This window comes from Talpa europaea (genome assembly GCF_964194135.1).
Source record: "Talpa europaea genome assembly, chromosome: 5".
Lineage (NCBI taxonomy): Eukaryota > Metazoa > Chordata > Mammalia > Eulipotyphla > Talpidae > Talpa > Talpa europaea.
Window position 1 is genome coordinate 102,361,726 of NC_140071.1, and position 18,578 is coordinate 102,380,303.

An 18,578-nucleotide genomic window follows, 5' to 3' on the forward strand; every position below is an offset into this window, starting at 1 on the left:
AGACCTTGAGGTTCCAAGGGTTCTCTCCAAAGAAACTTTGACGGCTGGGAGAACAGAGCAGCTTAGAGGAGGCGAATTTCCTAAAGCCCAGGACCGCCTGGGACCATCCCCCTTCCTATAATTAACTTCACGCTGGTCCCCACCGGTCCAGCCCGCGGTCCCCCTCAGCTGCCCTTCTGGCAGGGACGGAGAGGCTCCCGGGGTGCGGGTCTAGGCCGGACCCCACGAGTCCCCCGCGCCCTCCCAACCCCCTGACCCTGCCCGGGGCCGGCCGCCCAGCGAACCTCCCCTCTCCTCGCCGTCCTCCCGCGCGGGCCGCGCCCTCCTCGGCCGCCCGGGCTGGCTGGCGCAGGGGGCGCGCGCCCCGGCCGCGCGTGACGTGGGCGTTGTGGCGGGAGGGGCGGCCCGGGGGGCTCCCGCCGCCTTATTAGCGCCTCGCGGGTCGCCGGCAGCGAGCAGACCGCCACTCTGCGAGCAACAGGAGCCGGCGCGCGGCCCACTCCTCCCACCTTCTCCGCCTGCCTCCTCCTCCTCCCGCTCGGCTCCTCCCGCCCCCACCTCTGCTGAGCTGCAGAGTCGCCCTCTCGCAGCCTCTTTCTCTCGCTCGTCTGCTCGCTAATACTTCCCCCTGCTGCGCTCCAGGGGACCCAAGCATTCTCCGCGCTCACCGTAGGGACCCAAGGTGCTCCACGAGCCTAGGAAAAGCTGCTGGGGTCTGAGATAGTTGGAAGCCCCTCGCCCCTTCCCCCTCTCCCGGCGCAGCCCGTGCCCGGCAGCACCTTCTCGCTCCTGCACACTCTGTTGGGGAGGACGGGGTGAGAAGGTGAAGTGGGAAGATCTGCAGAGCAGAGGGGGCCAGGCTCGTAGCTCAGATTTCATTTTCATTGAAGCAAAGCACAGAAGATCAATTTTTTTTTATTCTGCATTTTTTTCCTTTTTAATTTTTTTTTTTTTAAAGAAACTTATTTTGGTGGGGGGCTTGCTCTGGGCATTTGGTTTGCCCAGTAGTTGAACAGTGAACTCGACTCGTGATGGTTCTCCTGTCACTTTGGTTGATAGCAGCCGCTCTGGTAGAGGTTAGGACTTCAGCTGATGGACAAGTAAGTGAAAAATAATAACAATAAAAAAATGCAAACCCAACCTTTCTCCCCCAAAGTTCCTTCTCTTTTCCCCCTTCTGTTTCCTTCCCTCCCCTCTCTCCCTCCCCCGTTATCTTGTGCGCTCAGGATCGGGGTTTGGAGGGCTGGGCTGGGCGCAGCGTGCGGGGCTTTCTGGGGCCGGGGAGGGGGGCGGGGGGTGGAACTGCACGGGCGGCTGTGACTCCCCCTCGGGCGCCCAGACTTGTCACTCTCAGGGCTTCGAGACTTTGCGGCATTCGTCACAATTTCTAGTGACAAACTGCGGCCAATTCTCAATCCTCGCCGGGCCGTCTGGGTTTCCCCTTTGGGGAGGGCGGTCTGGGCGCTTGAATGAAGTTCTGGTGCCGGGTCCAGGAGCCCGGGGCTCTGGGCGCTGCAGCCCCGGTCGGGTGCGCGGGGTTTTCTCCTGCTCACTGACTCACAGCTTTTTCGGGCAGCCGGAGGCGGGGGTTTCAGGAAGTCCTTGGGCCGGACAGGGAGCGATCCAGTAGACACGTGTCCTTGGGAGGACCGCGGCCGGGCTGGGGTTTGACAGTTGGGGAGGGAGGTTGGGGACGTTTCCTGTCCCGCATTTTCCTGGCCAGAGGCTGGAGCCGCCGGCCGCTTCTCTCCCCTCCCCCTCTGCACAACTCCTCCTCTTTTTAAAGCTAAGTTGAGAGTAGCTCTGTTTCTTTTCGGCCCAGCCCCCACCCTTGAGAGAGATTCTAGGTGAAGCCCGATGCTCTCTGAAGAGTCCTTGAGAAGGCGCAGCCAGACGGGGCCGAGCCTTTTGTAGTAAATCACTTCAGCTCAGGGCCGGTGGGACTTCGGGTACACCCTTTCTCTATGAGTTTTTTTAGCTCCCCTGGTCAGCCTTGTCAGACCACACGGTAAAATGTGGAGAATTGCCTAGCTGATCCCTGACCTCAAATCAAATAAATCAGGCCCCCTTTTGGGTGTCTCGTCCAGGTATACATTCAGAGGCTTTCTTTTCTAATCCTGGTTGAATATCTGGAGTTTTCAGAAGAGAAGGTTGAGTGTCAGTATTTATTTTTGCTGGCTTCCTAAACGTTACATTAAAATTGAAGCGGTGAAACAACTCCCTACCCCAAATAGTTTATTGAATTGGCTCAGCCTCCTGTCACAAGAACCTTCTACAAACCAAGGTGCAGCCTGAGGCAGGAATCCCATCCTTCAGCATCTCCTGATTAGCTAGCTCTGAAAAGCATTAACGGTAGAAATAAAACACACAAGGTGATAAGATGAAACCCAGTAACTGTTCTTTTTCTTACTTTTCCCCCTCCTTTCCAGGCTGGTAATGAAGAAATGGTGCAAATAGGTAAGCCTTGTTCTCAGATGTCACTCTTATCTTAGTGGAAAGTAGGGAATGAAGTCAGCTAAGGGAAATATTGTCTCTGAAATTTCTCCCATTGATGGTTAAGAAATGAATATGTAACCCAGGTACACTTCCATTCTTTATTCTTTTCGTTCTCTTTCCGGAGGAGGGTCCCACTTTCCTCAGGCTAAATTATTATGATACAAAAATTCTCCTGCAGTTGGACCTGTCACGCTTCAATTTATTTTTGTCTTTGGACAAGCGTCTGGTAGGTACTTGGAGGGTGATGTAGGACCTGGAAAAATGTAGGAAGGTAACTCAAAACAGTCTGTGCGCCATTGGGAGGAGCACATCTAATTGAAGTGAAGGCAAAGTGTGAAAATGCTACATAGAAAGGGAAAATGAAGTCCAGAGGATGAAAATTTTTTTCTTAAAACTTTTTCAGCTTTGGGTAAACCCTCTGACGGCTTCTAATCCATTTGCTTTCAAATTACCTAAAACTGTGCATGATTTGTTAGGCCTTGTGCAAACAACATCTAAAATTTCAGTTTTATCTGGTGGGTGTGGGTATTATTATTCCATTTTACAGGTGAGGAGACTGAGGCACAGAGAGAGTAAGTGACTTGTATCAGGTTACTCCAAAGTCCGTGGTCTTTTTGTGTATCTGTTTATAATAATATATTTGTTCTGAATCCAGAGACCAGAAGTCATGTGGCAAGAAGCCTGGTTCCATTCAAAGTCTTTTTATACATATTTAACTTGGGTTACTTTAAAAGATAATTTTTCTTTTTGGCTGAGTATTAGTCTCTGTAAATACTGTTTTTGTCAAGTGATACTGTAAAGTCATCTTTTAGATGAAAAGTTCTTATTACTGTAAACATAGTTACAAGTCATTGCCATTTGCTATGTTCCAGGCACTTGTGTTAACTGCTTTGTGTGTGGTATGTCACCTAATTCTCACAACCGCACTCCCAGATAGGGACCCCATTGTCCTATCTTAAGAAAACTAAGCTTTAGCAGTTGCACAGGTGCTTGCTCTAGTGCCCAGTGGAGAGCTGGGGCGATTTCATACTGTGGACTCATCAGGGAAGCCCAAGATTCAGGCCCAAGATTCAGGCTGACTGTGTATCAGCTTGTGCCAGGAGGCTCCCTTCCCATTCAGAACTTAGAACTGTCGGATCTCTTCCCGAAGCTTAGAACTCCATGGTAAGAGCAGGACAGAGGGGAAGAGGGTGACTGAGAACTACATTAAAACTACGTGTCTATGAGGAGACATTTGTCATTTGTAGTTGATAGCATTCATCTGTCTAGCTTCCTATCTCCCTATCTGTCTATATACATACATACTTAATATATATACTATATATATATGCATACTTTTGAAAGAAGAATGTTTTAACCAAACCAAGAAAACTGTCTTACTTTTTTATTAACTAAATGTTTGATTAAACACCACAACCTTTCGATATTAAAACTGAGTTCAAATTAAAAAGGTGTTAGGAGATTACTCTTTCTACTCTAGGAATAAAATATATTACTTTGGTTACATTTTCAGATAGAGAATCAATATGTTCTCATTTAAAGGACCCACGGTCCAACTTTGGTCCAGGGTTTTGCTAATGTAAGTACTTTGGTAGCCCTTTTCTCTAGGGATGAAATTAGTACAGGTGTTTTTGAATTTGGTAGGTGGGAAGTGACTAGGCGTATGACAGAAGGGAACGTGGTATTCTTAGGTTGTAGTGCTACAGATTTACTTGCTCCCAAGTTCTTCTGCTTTATGGAGTTTTTCTCTTTGAATATTATCATTTTTATTTACCATTTTTGAGTTGATGGAAGAGAAGAAAAAGAGATAAAAATAGATTTGACTCATTAGTCTTGTGATGTAGAAAAATGTAGCCACCACTTTGTTTTAGGCTATAATCATTTATGTAGCTCTTGAGATGAATGAAAGTATGTTTTTAAAAAATTTTCTGTACAATAATGAGTTTTCTTTTTCCTGTGTTCTGCATAAAGGGATTCTTTACCTGGAGGTTTGGTAAAGCGCACTCCTCTATAAATAACTAATTTCTTCCGATACTTGATTTAAAAGTAGTTTATATAACTTCATGAAGATGATATTTGATCAGTGGTACAATAAGGAATGACTAATAAAGTCTGTACAATTCATTATTTACATTTATTGGTATTTGAATTGGTTGGTGAAAATACCATGGTTCCCAGTAATTTATTGTCTCATTAAGAGTTACATATAATTTAATGACAAAGCACGAGTAAAAATACTTTCTATTGTAATATAATACACATGCTGGATAGTATATATAAGTGAATATTTTGCTGATTCTTCAAATGAAACACTTCTGTGTGACTAGCACCTGGATCATTATATACAATATTGCCAGCACTGGTGCCACCTTCCAGCACTATCTCTGCATGCACTGTAAACACCCTTTTGACTTCTAATGGAGCAATTACTTTTGCCAGGGGTGTTTTTTATAAATAGAATTATACTATATGTACTCTTTGGAATATGATCTAGAAACCAATTTTTAAAAATGTATCTGATATATTCCTCTAGACTAGGAAAGTTAGTAGGGAGAAGGTAGTCTGTAGTCTGTGATGGGGGCATGTTGGCATATGTATAGATGTCTCATCTGTACAATGTGTCATACAGGATAGTGCTTCTTTTCTCTCCCCACCCAGTGGGAAAATACCCTCTTGGTATGTGGAAAAGTATGATTCACCCTAGATAACATAGGCAAATAGGGATTGAACCCAGACCTAGTTCTCAGTTCCTTTGTCACCCAAAGTGGAATTTACCCACCTGTCTCCATCCATCCACTCATCCCGGCATACATGCACACATACATGTGGTACATGTGTGAATGTGTAAGCAATGTGTATACTTGTGTGTATGTGTGTTTCATGAAGTCATTAACATACTTCTGTAGCATGTCAGGGAGTTCTTTCATTTCTGACTTAGAGCATGACCTTGGGAGGATGCCTAGCATAATTGTGGGCATTTGTGGCTGACTGGTTGATTGGGTAAGGAGGCTTGCTACGTGACACATGTGGCTTAGGAAATAATCATAGTTCTGTACAAATTGTAGAACAGAAAAAGAATTCTCTGAGTCCCTTTGATTCATAAGCCACCACTTTAGCTTGCCTGCATATCATTAGAAGAAAAACCTTTCTGGGAACTGGGGTATAGTCATCTTACTCTTCCCTATTTCTGTTTCCCAATTTCAAATTTTTTTACATTCATTCTTAGCAAAATAAAGTTGCTTATCTTGTCCACAAAAATATCCAATTTACTGAAAAATGATTTTCCATCATTTGTAGATATTTATTTGGTTTTCAATGTTTAGTACACTTTATCTAGTACTTGGCATATATAAGCATTTCCACTAGTGTACATCTCACGAAAACAAAGACTTTGTCTTCATGACTGCCGTATCCCCAGTACATAAAACAAGGCTTGGTACTTTGTGGCTCCTCAATTATTTGTTAATCAATGAATTGATCTAGCAAGCAATGTATTATCATACTGGGATTTACTGTGTTCTGAATTGCCTTAAATGCTCTTGGTCAGTAACCTTCTACAGGTTTAATTGGTCACCAAGAAAATGAGGATGGTGGCAATGGTGAAAACAGTTATTCAGTGTAAGCAAGCTTTCTTGTGATTTCTCTTTTCACCCTCCAGAGTCCTCAGAGAAGTAGGTCTGTTGGTTTATATATATATATATATATATATATATATATATATATATATATAATTATGTGCATTTTTAGAATATTTACTAATTTTGCACTCAAGTTTACTTTGGATCATTTGTTTTGTTGCATCAGGACAAAGATAAGATAAACATCCATCTATTTAGTTTGATAGCCATTATAAAAAGTGTGGTTTAAAGATTTCAAAGTTTCCTTTGTGAAATTTAGAATTTAAGCTGCCCACGCTTCCTTGTAACTAAGATTATGCACTTGACTTGACTGATTTAGCATCCACCCCTCCACTGAGCATGTGTTAAGTGCTTTGATCTTATATGAGATGTTATTAAGTGCAGCATGTTATCTATCACCTGCAACTTTTTATTGCTGTTTGGCTGAAATATTTCTTTCATATAACTTCACTTGTCATTATACCAAATAATCATAATATTGCTCAAAAATGTTAAGAAATTCCCAAGATCACCTCCACTTCCAGTGTGATTATCTCTAAGTATTCATATTACCTTGGAAGTCAATTGGGGACAATTTCAAATTGGTAAAATCATGAGTAATTTCAATATGGAGAATTTGGTTATATTACTTGGACTGGAAGTTGACAATGGTGACCTACGTGGGACACTTATGCTCCTACCAAGAGGTCTGCTATTCTCAGAATTTGGGAATCTCTCCACTGTTCCTCAAATAGAGATCAGCTTTTACTCCCAAACTGTGCTACTTCCATTACTATAAATTGCTAATATTTTTAATTAATTAGTTTTCTTTCTGGTTATAAATGTTTTACATATGCCCATTATAGTAATTTCCCTTGATTTTTCTGTTTTCCCAGATTTTTTGCCATCATCCTAAATACCCAACTGTTGTTATAATTCAGCATATTCATATTCAGTCTCCTTTCAATATACAGATGTATGTGTCTGTTTTTGTTTCATTTTGCTGTTTTAGTATAACTGTACATTTCATTTCAAACTCCTTATAAATGCTATTTTAATCCCATCATACTAATAAACCTTAATTTATACAATCATTTTCCTGATGATACTCATTTGCTCATGCTAATGAATGTTGCCACACCATGTTGTCTCTAGATCATACCCTGCTTTTCAAATGACTACTTTAGGATATAGCCTTGGAAGTTGATTACTTAGTAAAAAACAAATTAATATGATACATTTTGACAAATACCTCTTGAAAAAGTTATCATGACTCAAGTTCCTATTAGCAATATAGGGAAGTGTTGAATTTTAAAGTTTTAATTTTAAATTAGTATTGGTTTTGTTCTTCATGGTATTTGAATATAATTTGAATATTTGTCCATGCAATGTCTGAAAGACGTAATGAATTAATAGGTTTTCTACTTATCAAGTACTCAGTAGTGTCAACCATTATTTTATAAAAACATTTTGTATTTTTTTAAAAGATTTATTTTTTTACGCATACGAGAATTGGGGTGTAAGCCAGAGGTGTGGAGGGTGAGAGGATTCACCAGAGAGTGGGGAGCAGAACAGGCAAATCCACTGAAACGCACTGTGCCATGTGGATAGCTCCCTGTCATGTGGGGATCAAACTTGGTGCTGTAGTGGCTGGCAATAGCTTGATAGTGCTGCCTTTAACCCCTGCACCACCCGGGAGGCCCTTGTAATTTTTGTAGTACTGTGAGAAAACTCTGCCACTTCATAGAATAGAATTTGAGAGTTATGTATTCTTAGAATGGATAGTTAAGCTTGGGGAGAATTTCCTTGCTTAGGAATCTCTGTTCCCACAAGTAATTGATCTATTCTAACTATCCAAATATGTTTATATAACTTTGCTGACTAACTGTAAATCCCTAGGAGAGATTTTGTGGTAAAATGTCAGTCTCTTGTTTATAAAAATAATTACCACAAATTCAGCATGATGAATCTTCATGGAATTTAGAGCAAATAGCATTAAACAGCCTATAACTCTTGTTCTTGGAGTGACTGATAAAACAAAAATATTTTTTAGGAAAATTGTACAAAGTAAAATAGAATTAACTATAGGAATTTTCAATATTGTGGTCTTGGAAATTTAGAGCATTTTTTTCCAAATTTAATACATTTATGTGCATATATGCACATAGAAATATAAAAAGAATGATTAAACTCTTTACTGATACAAGTTTGAGTTCTCTTTCTTTTATAGGTAAAAATCTGTCTTTTTTACATGTGAAGTCCATTCCTTAATGTAAAATGTAACCAGGATATCCAGTAGGGGATCTATTGATAATCATCACCTATCTCCCATCAAAAGGCCAGGGACATAGATTCTGTGTGGTTTAAAATTCTGACTCTACCGTTTTCTAGTTGATGGCTTTAACCTTCTCAAAATTTTACTTTATTATATCTAACATCAGCATGTTACTACTCACTTCATGGAGTTGTATAGGACTTATAAAATATTGGCATATGGTAAGCAAGCTAAAAATAATAATTATTATTATTAGTTTGTCTTAATCTTGTGCTTTTTAAAAACCACTTTTACTACATAAGAGCCTATTAATTCTAATTCCTACATTTTTAATAGGTTTGCCTTTCACCATGAATTACCAGGAACTTTAATTTACTGTTTATGGTTGGACTTGTAAACTATCCAAACACCTAGCTTATCACATGACAACTCTTTGAAAGTTCTACTTTCATGTTGGTATCATTGTAGAGTTACTTCATTCATTGGAATATAGCAAGCAGCACAGGGAGGGAGTTGAGTAAGGAATGGTGTAGAAATAGTTAGTTATTTCATGTAGATTTCACCCCAGCTATACTTTGTGTATACCAGACACAATTCTTTCTCCTCATTTTATTGAATTTCTTTCTTTCCATTTTATTGAAAACAAAACAAAACAAAACATGTTTCTATAGTAGTCCTGACTCCTTTGGATTCAAAGACCAGGGCCCCAAAATAATTTTGAGGAAATTTGTAGAAAGTAAAATAGAATTAAATATATGAATCTTCAAATAAAACTAAAATCAGGTATAGCTGGATTTAGCCTCAAAAAATGTCAACAATCTCTCTCTCTCCTCTCCTCTCTCTTCCTCCCACTCTGTCCCTGCCCTCCTCCCTTACTTTACCTCTCACATTCTCTCTCCCTCTCCCTTCCTGTCCCTCTTTTCCTTTCTCTCTCTTTCTTATTTTCTCCTGTGTTGGGTACAATTGGGACCCCAGATTGTGGCAAAGACTGTCACCAGTCTCTAGGATATTATTCTACCTTTCACCCCATTGTATAGAACATTTCTTTTTTGACAACTCTAGTAAAAGTTCCAATATGGCTTTCATGGGCTACCTGGTCTGAGGCATTAAACTGATCCCTGAACTATCACTGTATTTGGGGAGGCAGTGCTCTGACCTAGACTGAGACATTCTATCCTTGACCCATAAGGACTGAGCTTAAAGTGTGGGATGGTTAACCTGAGGGAAAATTGTAGGGCAAGAAAAGAAGCATGGGCACTGAGGAGGAACATACATACAATGATGCCACAACTGTGAGGACTTCCTAGAACATTGCCTGGGAAGTGGTGGCTGTGGTAGGCAGAGTGATATTCCTCAAGATGTCCGTATCTGAACCCTTGGAATCTATGAACATGTTATGCTAACATGGCAAAAAGAATTTACGTTTGCAGATGGAATTAAGGTTGCTAATGGACCTTAAAATAGGGAAATTATCCAGGGGCCATTCCTAATAAATGGAAGAGGGGAGTGAGAGAGAAAGAACTAGAGAAATAGCAGTGAAAGAGACATGGGTTGGCATTGCTGACTGTGATGATGGAGAAAGGGAAACATGAGCATGGGAATGACAGTGTCCTCTGGAAGCTGAAAGGGCAAGGAGATAGATCATTCCTAGAGCATCCAGAATGATGCAGCCCTGCTAACACCTTCATTTTAATCCCATTTAACCTATTTCTGACTTTTGACTACCAGAACTGTAGGATAATACATTCATGTTGCTTTAGGTCTCCATGTTTGTGAGAATTTGTTACAGCCACAACAGGAAACAAATATAGCAGCCTAGTGGATCATCCTGGTTTCTCACAAATTAAGAGTTAGAATATATAACTACCGTAAGTAATATTTCAGTGAAAACCTTTAAAAATGCTGTGCACATTTCTTATCTGTCATATTTTCCCCAGCCTTTAGCCCAAGGGACTGATGCTAATTTTCCTGACTTTGCATTTAGACTCAATATTTGTCTTTAGAAGTATTATCCATCATCTAATTCTAAGATATATGAGAAATATTAATTTGTAGAATGCTTAATGTAGCCCTCAAGTCTCCCAATGGTTATAAATATAACCAGTAGAAGTGCTTCTTTCAACATTAAGTTTGAAGGGTTAAAATTCTGGCATTTGGGCCTCACTTGAAGAAAAATCTCCTCCACTTGTTATTACTGTTATTGATTTTTTGATCACTTTAAGATGTGACAAACAAAGGAAACACTAGGGAATTTTTCTTTAAAATAGTTTTCTTCATGCCTTTACTTCTCTTACCTGATTTCATATTCTGGAACACTAAAGAATGTGCTGTTCTTTCCTAAATGACTCTCTCAAACATAAACATTGTGCAATTGCAACAAATATTTATTAAAAGGCCAGTTTTTAAAAAATGAGAAGAATTTTTTAAGTTCATAATGATTTGTTCTTTCTTGACAATGAGTAAAAAGCCCTCCTTTTATTTCAAAGAGCCTGATGAAAAATCTTTGACTATGAAAATGGGTTTGCAATTTAAATAAAGACATCAAAGAATTTCTCTGCCTTTTGGTGATAAAAGCCTACAGAAGATGAGGTGAGGAAAACAGAATTTGGCTGTATTCAGAATTTCAGTATGGGTCACAATTAATTTTTAATTGCTTTTGAAAGAAGATGTACCCCTCTCTCCATTAGTGTTTACAGCTGTGGTAAACCCTTTGGCATGTAATGTTTTCTTCAATGTCCACTCTTCACCCCAGCACATCTGTCCTGGAGCAGCTGACTTCTGTCATGTTTGATGAAAGTCATCTTCTTACCCTTGGCTCTGGATTTGAAAATGTTGTTGAAGGAGCTTCTTTTTTTTAATTTATTTTTTAATTTTTTACATCATTGTTCATATTTAAACAATATTTGTTTCCTCCCACCCCCTCAGGTATAGTCCCCATAGAGTTTCCTTCACCAATGCACCTGTGCACCATCACCTCTGTCCCCTATGCTCTTCCCTCCCTCCCTCTTATCTATCTCCCTCCTCCCCTGCAGTATGTCTCTGATTTATAATTGTCTATTTTTGCTTTGTTGTGTTTTGTACTGTTATTATTTTTTACACTGATGTCTTATTTGGTTCTGCTGTTTTCCTGCTATAAGTGAAACCATCTGATTTTTTCTTTTTCCTTCTGGCTTATTTCACTGAGCATAATTCCTTCTAGTTCCATCCACGTTGCTGTGAATGGCATGAGTTTATCTTTTTGATTGCTGAGTAATATTCCATTGTGTATATATATGTACCACATCTTCTTGATCCAGTCATCTATTTTTGGGCATTTGGGTTGTTTCCAGGTTTTACCTATTGTAAATAGTGCTGCAGTAAACATAGGGGTACAGGTGTTCTTTTGAATCAATGTTTTTGTGTCCTTTGGGTAGATCCCTAGGAGTGGAATTGCTGGGTCATATGGTAGAAGGAGCTGCTTCTTTAGTAGATTTTGAAAATACTTATTTGGTTTCATTCTTGAGGCCAGGTTGTTTCATACTGAGAAGTCATACCTGAATAAGGAAATTGTAGTAGAGCTATTAGCCATTCTTGGGAGCAAACCCCGGCTCATGGTTGGGTAATGGCCCTGGGTTGTTCAAGCAGCTTTGAGTTCCAGTCCTCTGCTGACATGGAGTTTTAAATCCTTCCTACCATATCAGCAACACAGGCTGGGGCAGGAAAGAAGCAGGGAGAGGCCTGGGGATGCTCTAGCATGGAATGAATCAAAAACTGATTTTCTAGATGTTGGTGGTAATGGTGATGATAACATCAGTTAATTTTTCATTTATTGAAATGCTATTAGATGGGGCAAGCACTTTACATGCCTGACTTTGTTTGAGCCCCATTATGATCCCTATTTTACAAATAACCTCTTCGAGCCTTAATTTTCATAATTTGCTGGAAGAGTGCATCAGCTTGAAACCAGAATTAAAATGCATTGCTTTGTGATTTCACAAGTTTAGTATTCAGTCCTCATACATTATTCCCTTCCTTGCTTGGGAATAAAAGCAGAATTGCATCAGTCACAGGCATTCCAGTATTCTGTGTACCTGGAGCTGCTTTGATATTAATTAGATCACCTAAAAAATAACTACGATATATAGGATTTTTTGTGTTGCTTTCACACTAATTGATTGTAGTACTAAAGAAATCTGTTGTTAACTGTTCTGTGGTGTCTCCTTTGTAATGTGATAGAACACCTAGTATCCTCTAGAAGACATACTTCATGTATCATTTCACAACATACTTTGAAGTATCCTAAGTTGCCTGCCCTCAGTTGTGAGCATATGTGGCTGAACATGTGAAGAAGTGAAGACAGTCTGGCTCACAGTGCCACACCATGAAAGCACTGACTCCCAAGAATGATCCCCACTGTTGACTTTTTCCCCTAAAGATCCATGCACACGAAAGATATTAAACACAGCATAACACACCTCTGCCCCCCAAAGCTTAAGATCTCTGGGAGGACAAACTTTTGTCTTATAGAGATTTTCATAACCTATGCAGACAGTTCACAATGATGAGAAGCTTAGGTCAAAAGTTGTATCCCTTGGACAAGTTCGCAGAAAAGACTTCTTGGAAAACATGGTTTTGAGAAAGGTCTCAAAACATAGTTTTGAGAAAAGTCTCAAAACATGGTTTTGAGAAAGGTCTTGGGGGCTGGGTTGTATTTTCATAGATGGAGAGAAGCAGCAGACCTTTCCTCCTAAATTGCACAGTAGACTAGTGTGTTAAAGGCAAGTATGATGAAGTTGGGAATAATGAGCATATTACAATGTTTCAGTAGGCTAAAATGGGAGATGTCAAAATGAAATCAGAGAGAGTGCAGTTAAATGACAAAGTTACATTTTGATTGGGATTAAGGTACCTATTCTCTAAATTTCTTCTTTGCAAAGTGAGAGGATTTATTTAGTAGATGGCCTTTTAAGCAATTTATAGATTAATTCTGATATAAAGACACAAAGTTTCTGAATCTATTTTATCCTTAAGTAATAATGAGCCATGGAAACTGCTCAGAAAGGTAACAGTAATATTAACACCTAACATGTATTGAGCACTTACTTGTTTGCCAGTGTTGATCTTTAAATTCAACCATTATATTTTACAATACTCCTAACAATTAAATACTGATATCCTTACTTGTATAAATAAGTAGTGACATAAAAAGTCCAAACTGACCAAAATCACAAAAGTAGAATCTAGGCGTTTTAGATTTGGTGCTAAAAATCAATTTGGCAGTAATTTAGATGATATTTTAATGTAATTTACACAATATTTGGTAATATGAAATTTTATGTGGGGAGTTTGGACTTGTCACACTTGATGCTTTTCAGTGTGAGGTGATGAAGACTTGGGAGAAAGGACATTAGCTTTAGAGTAGTTTCTCAGGAGAAATTATCAGTGCTTGAATGATGTTATATGGAGAAGAAGCTGAAGTGAAGTGAGGGGTTTGGTAAAATCAGCCTATCTTGAACAGAAATAGTGAAGTCATGAAAATAAGCTGAATATTTAGGTGAAAATGAGAAGTTTGGTTCAGATATCTTAAAGGTGAAGTGAGATCAAGACATTTACTTGCAGCAGAGAACTCACCTATTCAGGTTTCAGGGTCAAGGAAATTCATTTTTCCTTCTGACATTTACTGGTGAAGGCCTACTTACGTGCAGGAAATCCTATTGAAACACAGAGATGTGTAAAAGAATCCAAAGCCTCATAAATGATGATAGTTTGGAACTTACTAGAAAAATCTAACATAATTGACATTTAAACAAAAAGTCTGACTACCTCAAAGATATTTAATTATATGAAAACATAGAACATTACCCACTCAGATTATTTGATATAAGTTTTATGCAATATGTGTGGGGGCTGTGTGTATGTGCACATGTATGCAGATGTATACATATCACACATGTACACACACGTATGAAAGAATGTGGTTATTTCATACAGCACCAGGAGAAAGCAGGCATTAAGTTGAACTCTAGAATGAGGAATTTAGATATGAGGGAATTCCCTGACAAGAATAGTTTTATAAATAGACTGTCAGCAGAGATGTTACAATACTTTTTCAAGTTTCTGAGGAGATCCTGAATAAAAATATATCCCTTTTGAACTCTCCTGCACTGTTGGTGGGAGTGCAAACTGGTCCAACCACTATGGAGAGCTCTGTGGAGATTTCTGGACCTACTAAACATAGAGCTTCCAAATGAGCCAGCAATTCCACTCCTAGGTATTTACCCAAAGGACACCGAAACATCAATTCCAAAGAGCACCTGCACCCCTATGTTTATAGCAGCACTATTTACAATATCTAAGCTTTGGAAACAGCCCAAATGCCCAAAAATAGATGACTGGATCAAGAAGATGTGGTACATATACATAATGGAATATTACTCAGCATTCAAAAAAGATAAACACATGCAATTTGCAGCAACATGGATGGCGCTGGAAGGGATCATGCTCAGCGAAATAAGCCAGAAAGAAAAAGAAAAATACCGGATGGTCTCACTCATAGCAGGAATCTAGAAAACTTAAATAAGGGACCAGGAAAATGAAAAACTATAAGAAAGTGAAAATCAAATCAACAAAAAACTATGAACCAGAGACACTCTATGGGGGGTAGGGGGTGGGGAGGGGAGGGATTGGGGTCAAAATAAGGGGGTTGCAATTGTATGGGGAATATAAAAATAAAATTTATGTAAAAAAATATATATATCCCTTTTACCTTCCTGAGTTCTGCATAAGCTGAGAAATAGCAAATGTAAAGATTTAGTGAAAATATATTTTACAGAACAGGCCAGGGCTCCCACTTGGATGGGCAGTACCCACATGGCGTGTGGCATCCTTCTTGTGCGAGGACAGGGCTAGCCTCTTGACTTGGCAGAGAACATGTGCTCCATATTGAGATTTTTCCCAGGTAGGATGAGGAGGGGATGGTGACATTTGCAAACTTCTTATTTTTCTTAAACTTACCAGTCACATACGTGACTCTTCACCAGTTATAAGGTGGAGAAATCTGGAATACTCAGAAAAATCTCCCCTGACAGAGTGCAGGATCAGGTTAAAGACAACTCACCTCTGATTTAAGAAAGCATAATTTAATTCCATTTACTTGAGATGTCTTAGTTGTCAGAAAAGGGCAGAGATTAGGTGATATTTTAAGGTCTATTTAAAAAAAATTTTTTTAACCTGTATAGTTATAATTCTTTGAATATCCAAAGGAAATGCAGAGTGGAAGTCAATTTCCTGCTGCCTGCTTCTAAGTATGAAGGGTTCCATGTCTGCATTCCAGGAGGCCTGTTTTAATGATTAGATCCTTGTTGTTGTTGTTGTTCATAGTACCTTAAAATGTAAGACCTGGATACTATGAAACATTTGATTTACAGTCAGCTGGAACTCTAAGAATATACACAGTATTTGTAAGAAAATTTCTTACTGTAGTTATAGATGACAACTTTCATGTTTGTTGTCATTGATTGCTTGGTGGTAAATTTCTGGTTGGGGAAAAGAGGAAGCAATTTAATTTTACATATCCCCTCAGGCTCATACTGCTCCATTCATTCAGAGATACCTATTGAGTGACTTTAGGTTCTGTTTTAGACTATTGGGAACTGTAATGAAGAGAACAGATAAAAATCCCTGCCCTTGTGAAGCTTAGATGCTAGTTGTAATAAAAAAGAACAAGCAAATGAACTATCAATACAATTTTTAGTATGTCAGATGATCACAAGTTTTATGGAGAAAAATGTTAAGTGTGGAAGGGGGTAGAGAGTAATGAAATAGTCTGGCCAGGACAGCCCTCACTGGGTGGGTCACAGGTAAATTGGTGGAGGAAATTCTATGGCGACTACATCTAAGGGGGAAAAAAGCAAACATTGTTTAAAAATGAACAATGATGTAAAATATAAACAAGCAAACAAATAAATATTAAACAAAAAAAAACTGAAAAAATAAGGGGTAATTAATACTTCCTCACTGGGAGGAAGACACTTGGGCAGAGGACACAGCAAACACAATAGCCTTGAGCAAACACAATAACCTTGAGAAGTGAGAATTCCCAGTGCCAGGTGCTAGGACCTAGAGAGTCAGCTTATTGGAGGGGAATGGATTTTGAAGAAAAAGTGACATGATCTGTCATTTTAACTACTCTGGCTTTGATTTGAGGAAATCCTATAAAGAGGCAGCACAGACGCTAGGAGGCCAATTATAAGGCTCATTTGAAACTGAGACAGTGGTGGCATGGATTATGATTATAGTTGGGGTGGTTGTAAGCAGTAGTCAGAATCTGGAGAATTTTTTAGTGTATATATATATATATATAAATTTTTTTAAATTGTATATTTTTTTGAGGTAACACTGATTTTCAACACTGTATATGACTCAGAAATATAGGATCCCACCTCTTCAGATGTATGTTACCACACCACATCTACCACCAAGGCACCCATAATCCTCCACCATTAACCACTGGGACCCTTCGCTTCTCTGCTACCCCTCCTCACTCTCCCCTTCTAGCAGCCTCAATTCTACAGTTATAAGTCTAGGGCTTATTTTGGTTTAGTTTTGTCTGTTCCTTAATTTTGTTTCTTTATATTCCACATATGAATGAAATCACCTTGTATTTGTCTTTTGGAGATGTTGAAGTTAGAGTCAATGGACTTTATGAAAACATCTGATTTCTGGTGTGAGAAGAGTTAAGAAAAGTTCATTCAAGTTTTTGGTGTTAACTAGGAGGTAGAGTTGTCATTTACTGCCTTGGGGAAGCAGAAACAGATTTGGGAGCAAGAAGGTAGGAAGTTTACTGTTTGGAATTGTTGAGATTGCTGCTGAATATCTACATGGAGAGAATGCACAGACAATTGAACGGACAAATGAAGAGCACCTAGATTGAAGCTTGCTGGAGATAGACGATTTGTGCCAAAGTGGAGGCCCTGTGTCACTGCAGTGCATACAGGTCATGAAAGTAAAGGAACATTGGAAGGGAGAATGAGAAATTAAGGCCAATGAGGAAGAGGACAACCAGAAGAGCATGGTGTCCTGGAAAGTAAATTAAGTATTTCAAGAAGGAAGGAGAAATAAGCTGGATAAGATGCTGCTTGTAGGGCAAGTAGGAAGATAAGAGTCCTTGACCGTTGGGTTCAGTAACATGCAGTCACTAGTGACCTCAGTAAGACCCTGATTGGAGTGGGTTCCAGAAAGAGCAGGAATGGGAAGAGAAGAATTGGAGACATATAATAATAATATAATTATTCTTTTGAAGTGCTTTGCTATGAAAGGGAGTGAAGTAATAGGATGTTAACTCTAAGTGGATGTGGAATCAAGAAGATTTTTTTTTTGTTAACCATGACAGATATGATGACAGCATATTCATTTGCTGGTGGGAATCATCTAGTGATAGGGAAGGTGTTGATGAGAAAAGAGGAGAGGAATATTGCTGAATAGTTCTTGAAAAGGCATGAGGGGCTAAGATATGTTACATAAGTGAATGGTTTGTTCTTAGACAAGACCCCAGATGGTTTATCCATTGTACCAGAATGGAGATGGACCATGCATTCAATAATGCCAGTGGGATGTAGAAAATTTACTGCATCTGAATCATGCTTGAGTAGTTAGTGACCGCATTGTGGCTTTACAGTGGCCCAGTCCCCTGTGCTTGTGGAACTTAATAGCCCACAAAAACCTTTTCTTACCTATTGCTGTGGTCCTTTAAGAATCTCAGTGGACAGTTGGATAGTTTCATTTAAAAATTGCACATGGATGTTATTTTAATAAGCAACAAAGTTAAATTTAAGTGAATAATAGCTGGCAACTATTAAATCCTCCACATAATCTCACTTAAACCTCTCGCCAAACCTATGAGGTCAGAACTATTGCTAACCTCTAATTAACAATTAAGGAAACTGAGTTTAAGAGAAAATAAAGAACTTGTTCAAAGCCATACGATGATATATCTTGCTACTTTCTGACACTGTAGTTCATTCCTTAATCATAGAGTCTACAGAATTGTGCAAGTATCTGGGACTATAAAATGTGTTAATTTCTCAATGTAGTAAATTAACATTGAATATAATTTCATTGCTTATGCGATTGTAATCTGAGATTAAAATATTTTGATGGCTTTGAGATTTACCTTTTTTTTTTCTTACCCAACTACAGAGAATTTATGAGCC

At 39.1% G+C, this 18,578-nt stretch overlaps 1 protein-coding gene across 1 annotated transcript in view; it reads left to right on the forward strand.

Annotated features, from left to right (window-relative positions):
* Positions 1-730: 730 nt before the first annotated feature.
* ADAMTS3 (ADAM metallopeptidase with thrombospondin type 1 motif 3) overlaps positions 731-18,578 on the forward strand; it is a gene marked incomplete at its 3' end in the record, with an annotated part of 222,942 nt that continues 205,094 nt past the window's right edge. The window contains exons 1-2 of the mRNA XM_084233455.1: positions 731-1,100; positions 2,430-2,457. Of these exons, the coding sequence (XP_084089581.1) occupies positions 1,032-1,100; positions 2,430-2,457 (97 nt within the window). The 5' untranslated portion in view covers positions 731-1,031. The remainder of the gene's footprint in view (positions 1,101-2,429; positions 2,458-18,578) is intronic.